The sequence below is a fragment of the Musa acuminata genome, chromosome BXJ2-8 (genome assembly GCF_036884655.1).
Source record: "Musa acuminata AAA Group cultivar baxijiao chromosome BXJ2-8, Cavendish_Baxijiao_AAA, whole genome shotgun sequence".
NCBI lineage: Eukaryota > Viridiplantae > Streptophyta > Magnoliopsida > Zingiberales > Musaceae > Musa > Musa acuminata.
This window is the reverse complement of record NC_088345.1, coordinates 34057287-34066886: the sequence shown is the minus strand read 5'-3', so window position 1 is coordinate 34066886 and position 9600 is coordinate 34057287. Positions and strand designations below refer to the sequence as shown.

Here is a 9600-nt window from a genome sequence, read left to right as displayed (position 1 = left end):
AATATGACAGTACCACCGCCTGGAAGACTGTGTCTGGGCGGTACCACCACCCAAACTGGCGATACCATCGCTTGACACTGTCATTGGGCGGTACCACCGCCTAGACTAGCAGTACCACCGTCTGATATAGTCTTGGAGACTGTGCCACGACGGTGCCATCTGTTTGGTCGCTGCTTGGGCCTTCCAATATCCTGACGTGATCTCTTCCGACGCAACGTCAATTCCTCCTGCGTCAACTATCTAAACCTGATCGAGAAGACCTGCATCACTCAAAATGCAGTTTAAATCATAAACACATATCAAGTGGTTTCATCATTAAAATACGAGATTTAACAGAATCTCCTCGCTACGTGTACCTCGCAATCAAGAAGGGACCGACCTTTCTTGCTATCCACATGCCTCAAACAAGAGCTACAGGATGTGGAGGAGAGAGGAAGAAGAGAATAGGAGGTTGTTAGGAATGAGTCAACACTAAGAGGAGGGGTGATTTAGTGCAGCGGATAAAAACGTTAGTTTTGTAAAATATTTGTTTCATACGATAAAACTGATCTTGAAAAGATATTAAACTTCAAAGTGTTCATTAGAGTGTAATGAGAAAGTAAATAAAGTAAGGATGTTTGCAGTAAGGTAAATTGCACAAAAGAAAAGCAAACTAGATTTTTATAGTGGTTCGGTCGTCGTGACCTACATCCACTCCTGATTCCTTTTCCGTCGAGGCCACCGGTATCCACTATCGGTCTTCATTCAATAGGGAAAGATCAACCACCTTTTACAGCTCTTTCTCCTTTTATCGAGTTTAGGAGATAACTCTTACACCCCCACTTACTCCCCTCCCAAACTATTCTAATACTTAGAAGAAGGAGAGGAGTTCACACAAGATTGCAACAACATTTCTTTCTTTTTTCACTCTCAATACTTGTGTGGTTTAACTAGGGATGAGATGAGTATTTATAGGCCTCAAGTTGATACAAACTTGGAGCCTAAAAATGTCTCATCCTTGGTTTTTGGGGTCCTGGCGGTACCACGACCTGTGCTGGGCGGTACCACTGCCTGTACTGAGTGGTACCACCGCCTACAGCGTTGACACTAGGTGGTACCATTGCCCAATATGACAGTACCACCGCCTGGAAGACTGTGTCTGGGCGGTACCACCACCCAAACTGGCGATACCATCGCTTGACACTGTCATTGGGCGGTACCACCGCCTAGACTAGCAGTACCACCGTCTGATATAGTCTTGGAGACTGTGCCACGACGGTGCCATCTGTTTGGTCGCTGTTTGGGCCTTCCACTTGGCTCAACATAGCCCAAACTTGTGTCATTGAATGGGCCTTTCTCTTGGCCCAAAATAATCCTATTTTGGGCCCAATTGGCCCCTAATTGAGTTGGTCTAATTATATTCTAAACTGACTCAATTAGACTCTAAACTAACTTAATCTAGACATAATTGATTACAAACGAATCCTATGTTGTCCAGCTGGTTCTTCCAATGCTTCATCCGATCCTTCAGCACATCACCCTCTTTTGTGGCCTTTGCCCAATCGATATGTTGACCTCCACAACTCCGATCTTCTTAGCGCAATATCTGCTCTTTTAGGCCTGATGCCCGAATTTTCGGCCTGAAGCCTTCTACCGACACGTCGACCGTTCCTTCGGCCCGACGTCCAATATTCTGACATGTTCTCTCCGGCCCAACATCTGATTCCTCCTACTTTAATCAATTTTCCTCTCCTGATCGATGTTAGCCCTACGTCACCCAAATGCATATTAGAACAACTCTATAATTGGTTTCATCATTAAAATCCGAGATTCAGCAATCTCCCCCTTTTTTATAATGATAATCAATTGATGACAGTGTTAACCTTAACTCTCCCTATCAATATGCCCTATTGATAGAACTCTTGGATTCAAAAAACCAAGCAACATGTTATCATAAAACTTATTATAAGACTTCATCATATTTCTCTCCCTTTGTCATCAATAAAAAGGAGAAGTTCAACTATCAAGTGTTTAGAACACATTACAGTTCAAATCATTGCATTATAAATATAATCTTCAGTTTTATCATTATACAAGCTAGCAAAAATTTAAGTTTTACAAGTTTATAAATTTTGCTATAAGTTTAGCATGTTTTTCTTTATTGAGATAGGCAAGATTACATTATTGCTTCTCTTGAGATTGCAAGCTAGCAAGTCTTGGTGAAATTTAAGATAGCAAGTTCTACATAATGTAAGTTAACAAATTTTTACATCATTTTTTAGAACAAGCATAACTAGTTCTTTCTCCCTCTTTGTCATTGTAAAAAAGAAGGGAATAAAATAATTTTGTAATTCTTTTTTCCTTTACATCAATTTTTAAATCATGACAAAAAATAAATAACAAAGATGAAAAATCAAGTTATGAATGTGAAAATAATTTTTTATCATGAATATTTCATCATTGCATGTATCATTATCATGAGTTGAAGTATTGCATGCATAATATCATATCATTATTCATAATGACATCTATATTTCAATCATTATTTCAATCATCAAAAATGAAAGATCAAGTCTAAAATTCGAGAAATCACGAGAAACCATAATTCATTTGAATAAATCTCCTCTTAAATAATTAACGAAAAGAATTCTTAGGAGATCATGATATAGATAAAATTCATTTAATCTTGTAGGAGAACAAGATCTCAATTCATGCATATAAAATTTCTCAATTCATTATGAATCATAAAATTTATAATTCCAAAAAATCATAATTCATTTAGATAGTAGATAGCAAAAAAAAAAAAAAAGAGAAATGATATTCATTCACAGAAAGATTTCAAGTATCAAATATTGAGAAATCAAGATCATAAATTGAATTATTTTTCTCTTTAGTAAATGGAAAAGAGAAACATAAGAGATCAAATAAGATCTTAATTCATAAAAGATTTCATGTTATAAATCTCGAAAAATCAAGATAAAGCTCATTCAAATTCAAATCATCACATCAAAATCATTTTCAAGAGATTCATAAAAAAAATATAGATATATTCGTTAATCTCTCCTTTTTGAAAATCGATGAAGTAGAGAAAAGAAATTTTTCAAGGAGAAAGCTTTCCTCTTTTTAGTGTTTCAATTCATAAGATTGATTTCATATAAGCATGCCCCTTGTCACATATGTCAAATCAAAACATGCATCAATATTTAAAACGAAAAGACCAAAAATCACCAAGATCAAAAAGTGTAACACATAATTCAAAAACATATGATTTCAAATCTTTACTTCAAGTCCTCATACATAAAAATCATCAAGCATGATACAAACATTTATTTTCAAAACATTCATCATGATAAGGCATACAAGTCATAAATACAAAAAACTCATTAAACGAAAAGCATATTCATCAATCATGGTTTCATTTAGCATAAGACATTTTCAAACAAAATCGAAAAGCAATACGAAAATCATCCAGATATACATTATTGCTTCTTAAAACATACATAGGATTTATCTTAACTATTAGATTTAAGTCTAACATTTTGTTCATTTATTATAAAACATGTAATTTTCATGATCATTTTTAAAATTACTAAAAACATAAGCATGATCCTAAAACTTTTAACATTTTCATTACATCATTAAACATGCAATTTTTAAGAAAAATTTATATATAATTTTTCTAAACTAAATTAAAAATAACTCATGCTAAAGCATCATGTAATTTTGAAATAAGGCAAAGGGGTTTTGGTTACCTCATTGTCGAAAGCCGTTAAGGCATAGTTTGCTGTCTCGACTTTGTTGGTTTGCTCCTCATTTTCGGATGCAGTCGATTCGTCCCAAAGTGCTTCCTTCTTCTTACGTTCATAGCAAGTAGTTACATTCTTTTTGTTCTTTAATTTTTATTTAATGAACTTTTAAAATTTCATATTAAGGAGTTCAAGTTCACCATCACTTGAGCTTATGCTTGAGTGGTCTTCAATTGTTTTAAGTCTGAAATCCTTCCTGTTCTTTGGAAGGTTGTCCTCAAGTTCATTTTGTGCCACATTGGTCATTTCGTAGGTCATTAAAGACCCAATTAGTTCTTCGAGTAGAAGCTTGTTTAAGTTTTTTGCCTCTTGTATAGTAGTTATTTTTGAATCTTAATTCTTATGAAGAGAACGCAAAATTTTATTTTCAAGTTCAAAATTTGAAAAAATTTTACCAAGTGCTTTTAGACTATTGACGACATCCGTAAAACGGGTGTACATGTCTCCAATAATCTCGCTTGGTTCCATTTGAAATAACTCAAAATCATGCATCAAAATAATAATCTTCGAATCTTTAACTCTACTAGTGCCTTCGTGTGTGATTTCAAGAGTGTGTCATATATCGAAAGTCGTTTCACAAGTAGAAACCGAATTAAACTCAATTTTATCCAAAGCGTAAAATAGAGCGTTCATAGCTCTAGTATTTAAGGAAAAAGTTTTCTTCTCCAAATCATTCCATTTTTTCATTAGAGTGGAAGACTTTTAAAAACCACTTTTGATAATATTTCATAAATTCAAGTCCAACGAAAGTAAGAAAACTCTCATTCGAGTTTTCCAATATGTATAGTTCGTCTCATTGAAAATAGGAGGACGAACGATAGAAAAGCCCTCTTGAAATCTGAAAAGAGCTATTTCTCTTGGGTGTTAAACCAAATGAGAAATAACATGGCTCTGATACCAACTATTAGGAACGAGTCGGCACTAAGAGAAGGGGGGGTGAATTAGTGTAGCAGACAAAAACGTCGGTTTCATAAAATATTTGTTTCGTACGATAAAACCGATCTCGAAAAGATATTAAACTTCAAAGTGTTCGTTAGAGTATAATGAGAAAGTAAAGCAAGTAAGGAGGTTTGCAATAAGGTAAATTGCACAAAAGAAAAGCAAACCAGATTTTTATAGTGGTTCGATCATCGTGACCTACATCCACTCCAGATTCCTCTTCCGTCGAGGCCACCAGTATCCACTTTCGGTCTTCTTTCAATAGGTAAAGACCAACCACCTTTTATAGCTCTTTCTCCTTTTATCGGATTTAGGAGATAACTCTTACACCCCCACTTACTCATCTCTTAAACTATTCTAACACTTAGAAGAATGAGAGGATTTCACACAAGCTTGCAGAAGTGTTTCTTTCATTTTTCACTCTCAATACTTGTGTGGTTTAACCGAGGATGAGAGGGGTATTTATAGGCCTCAAGTTGATTCAAATTTGGAGCCTAAAAATGTCTTATCCCCGGTTCTCGGGGTCCTAGCGGTACCACCGCCTGTATTGGGCGATACCACCGCCTGGAAGACTATGTCTGGGCGATACCATTACCCAGACTAGCGGTACCACCGCCTAATGCTACCATTGGGCGGTACCACCGCCTGACATAGTCTCAGAGACTGTGCCACAACGGTGCCACATGTTTGGTCACTATTTGGGCCTTCCACTTGGCCCAACATAATCCAAACTTGGGTCACTGAATGGGCCTTTCTCTTGACCCAAAACAACCCTATTTTGAGCCCAATTAACCCCTAATTGAGTTGGTCTAATTAATTCTAACCGACTTAATTAGACTCTAAACTAACTCAATCTAGACATTATTGATTACAAGTGAATCTTATATTGTCCGGCATATCATTGGTTCTTCCGACGCTTTGTCTGATCCTTCGATACATCGTCCTATTTTACGGCTTTTGCCTAATCGCCATGTTGACCTCCACAACTCCGATCTCCTTAGCGCAATGTCTGCTCTTCTAGGCCTGATGCTCGAATTCTCGGCCCGAAGCCTTTTGCCGACACATCGATCATTCCTCCGGCCCAACATCCAATATTCTAGCATATTCACTCCGGCTCAACGTTTGATTCCTCCTGCTTTAATCAATTTGCCTCTCCTAATCGACGTTAGCCCTGTGTCACTCAAACGCATATTAGAATAACACTACAATTGGTTTCATCATCAAAATCCGAGATTCAACAGAGGTGACAGCCAAAAAGCTTAGCCTATGGCCTTTTGGTTCCCTCCTATTTATAGAGGTCTCATATCAACTTAACCCTAATGGATCCTGCCCTATTGAGTATTAGATCTCTATTCAATTATCCAAGCCTTTTAGATTAGTGGGTCTCTACCCAATAATCTCTTATTAGCTCTTATTGGATCTCATCTATAGGATCCAATAATTTAGAGGCTTAATGAATATCTTATAAGATAGAGGCTCCGACGGATGTCTCATATCCGAACCTCTACTCGTCATAACACCTACCATATATGTATGACTCTCTAGGCCTAATATATAGCTTGTTATGAGTCATATCTATCAGAACTCCTTCTAGCTCAGTGAATTATTATCTCCATAATAATTCACTTGACTCATCGACTATGAACGTACTAGGCTACTATGCCGGAGTCCCTATACGATATAGGGAAATCCAATCTTTGGACCTATCTATCCTCAATTATCATGTACCTATAATCTCTTATCCATCTAATATCATAGAGATCATACACCGGGCATAGTGTTGTTAAGCTCATATGGTTTCTCCTCGAGTCTCGTTCTAATCGGATTCTCTTAAAGAACTCTTTTTCTCTAAATCTGAATAATCTTGGTCAAGGATTTGTCTGAACAAGAACATATAAGTTATTCCTCTCATGATACTGAGAGTGGATGATCCTTTATCGACACTCAATAGCCTTATAAGATTAACTGTTACTCCCGATGACCGATTGTATTAGATTTAAAATTTTCAACATGAATGTGAGTGGTAAATTAACCTGAAAATTTTATATAACAATAATATAAGCTATAAATTTAATTTAAGAGAAATATATATTATTTTTTAGAAAATAATGATGCTACAATCTCGTGGGTAATTAAGCTATTATTCTGCTTTTTCTTAATTGTTGTCTTACAAAGCAATGAGTCAGCACATTGGAATTATAGTGGCTTGGGACGTTCAGCAGATTCACTAGTATTTTCTCTCCCCTTGGCCATATGTAAAGTTGCAGGAAAAGCTGAATGAGGCTGGACCAGATTGCCTATAGAATTTGCTCTGAAATGGACAACTACATGGCGTCGAAGACTTTTTCCTTCCATGAGGAGCCAATTAATTGATCAGTGACGATTACAGGCCAACCTTTGTGAAAGATGGTAGAGAAAACATAGCTTTCAACATTGGATCAGATCCAAATAAGCTGATGTAGAAGTTTTCTAGCACATGATAAGCGAGGCCTGACCTGCTTTCCTTTATACAGTATGATGATAGTACCAGCAAGGAGTTGCTTGATGATGTTTCTGAGACCGAGCAGCAGAAAGCCAGAGAGCCGGTAGCGATCTGCAGCAGGATCAGAGCATGAGCATGGCCTCTACCCAGTCCACGGCCTCCACGGACACGCATCACAACCCGCACTTCGACGAACTCCGGTGGGTGATCCAGATACGCCACACGCTGGAGGAGGAGCACGACGACGACATGGGCATCCCCGTGTCGGTGTTCAACGTCCCCAAATGCTTGCAGGTGACCAAGCCCGAGGCGTACGTCCCCCAGCTGATCGCCGTGGGGCCGTACCACCACTGGCGCCCCGAGCTGTACGAGATGGAGCGCTACAAGCTCGCCGCCGCGAGGAGGACGCAGAAGCAATTCCACACCATCAAGTTGCAGCACCTCATCGAGCAATTCACCAAGCTCGAGCACAAGATCCGTGCCCATTACCACAGGTCCCCAGTCTTTCCTCTGCTGCCAGCGATGCTAACTCGGATATATCAGACTGAACGAGTCTTGTTTACAGGTACCTTGATTTCAATGGAGATACGTTGGCGTGGATGATGGCAGTGGATGCGTCGTTCTTGCTTGAATTCCTGCAAGTTTATGCTGTCCAAGAAGAAGGAGAAGGAGAAGGTAAGGTGCTCAGAAGGTTGTCTTCTCGGATGTCCCACTTGGTGGATTACACGGGGAGGAAGTCGGCGCACAACGTGATATTGAGAGACATAATGATGCTGGAGAACCAAATCCCGCTCTTCCTGCTGCGCAAGATCCTGGAGCTGCAATGCTCCTCGATCGAAGTCGCTGACGGCACGCTGACCAAGATGCTCACCGGCTTGCTCAAGGAGCTCTCCCCTTTCAAGCTGATGGACAACTTCCCCTGCATCGACGTCGCGCAGCACGCCCACTTGTTGGAGCTACTCTACTATGTCCTCGTCCCTAAATCCGACGACGACGGCGACGACAACGAGATCGAGGAGCAGAACGACGAGGCAGCGCCGAAGGAGCAGAAGTACGGGAACTCCGGCTACGTCAGGCAGCTTCTCGATGCGGTCTGGAAGATTGGATCGAGCCTCAACGGAGCTCCAATCCGCTTCATCAAGGGCGTCATCGTGTCGAGGCCCGTCAAGCTCGTGGTGCAGGTTCCCTGGAAGATCCTCACCAGCCTCCCGGGCTTCTCGATCGTGAAGCAGCCGATCGAGAACTTCTTCTCCTTCCAGGGAGAAGAAAGCTCCCGGGCCCAAGATCCAAGTTCCACCAACAGCATCCACAAACCACCACTGGTGGAAGAGATCATGATTCCTTCGGTGACCGAGCTGATCGACGCCGGCGTAAAGTTCTTGCCGACTCATGGCGACCTGACAACGATCGCGTTCGATGTGAAGACAGTGACGTTCTACCTCCCCACCGTCAGCTTGGACGTGAACACCGAAGTCATTCTGAGAAACCTGGTGGCGTACGAAGCTTCTGCTGCAACGGGGCCGCTGGTGTTCACCAGGTACACCGAGCTGATGAACGGCATCATCGACACCGATGAAGACGTGAAGCTGCTGAGGGAAAGAGGGGTGGTGCTGAACCGGATGAAAAGCGATGGACAAGTGGCGAAGCTTTGGAACGGGATGAGCAGATCGGTGAGGCTGACGAGGGTGGCGTTCTTGGACAAGGTTATTGAGGACGTGAACAAGTACCACAACAGCAGGTGGAGGGTGAAGTTGTGGAGGTTCATGAAGAAGTATGTGTTCAGTTCGTGGCAGGTTCTGACCTTTGTGGGTGCCATTCTGCTGCTGATTCTTACAGGTCTGCAAGCATTTTGCTCGGTGTATACTTGTTCTCGCTGGTTTGGCGACGTGAATGTGCAGAAACAATAAGTACTCATCCAGTTCAGGTATCACCAAAGACGAAGTTTGATGATGAAAGATCGTGGATCGTATTAGGATTGCGTGTACTAATCATGTGTACCTCTAAATTTATGTGATTTGGATTGTTCACCATTAGGTTTGAACTTGTGTCATGTTGGTGGTACCGAAGGAAAGATTTTAGATTCTCGGAGGAGAAGAATGATTTCTGTTGATGTACTCGATGTTGTGGCCTTGTGTCTAACAAAGTTCAATATATTTGTATGATAATGTGGTTTGGAGATCACTTGGAAGTGTGCCTTTCGTATGATAATGGGCATCCTATTGCCAAACATGAGTGATTGAATATTCTCACATGGCTGTAACCAGTAAGTACTCTGTTATTAACATCCAGAAGTGATATATCTCACAGCCTCAAAGTTGTTGAATATTCTTCGTTAATGCTTTCAATAGTTAGCCTTTCGAAACATCCGTGCAATATTAAAATGATTGTGATACT

The 9600-nt window shown here is 40.1% G+C and overlaps 1 protein-coding gene across 2 annotated transcripts; it reads left to right on the top strand.

Annotated features, from left to right (window-relative positions):
- The first annotated feature begins 6996 nt into the window (after window positions 1–6996).
- LOC135619396 (putative UPF0481 protein At3g02645) lies at window positions 6997–9393 on the top strand. 2 transcript variants are annotated; one of them, XM_065121370.1, is made up of 3 exons: window positions 6997–7133; window positions 7238–7700; window positions 7772–9393. In XM_065121370.1, exons 2-3 carry the CDS (start codon window positions 7336–7338, stop codon window positions 9111–9113), a joined length of 1707 nt encoding a protein of 568 aa, XP_064977442.1. In that variant the 5' UTR covers window positions 6997–7133; window positions 7238–7335; the 3' UTR covers window positions 9114–9393. The 2 variants fall into 2 exon arrangements, with proteins under 2 accessions (XP_064977442.1, XP_064977443.1); XM_065121371.1 differs by having other exon boundaries at window positions 7116–7700.
- The last annotated feature ends 207 nt before the right edge of the window (window positions 9394–9600 follow it).

What these genes read in the sequence shown, in the direction of transcription:
- LOC135619396 (XM_065121370.1), top strand. Translation starts at nt 7,336, where the DNA reads ATGAGCATGGCCTCTACCCAGTCCACGGCCTCCACGGACACGCATCAC. An exon ending in ATCCGTGCCCATTACCACAG is followed by an intron (nt 7,701 to 7,771) that starts GTCCCCAGTCTT and finishes TCTTGTTTACAG; the next exon opens with GTACCTTGATTTCAATGGAG.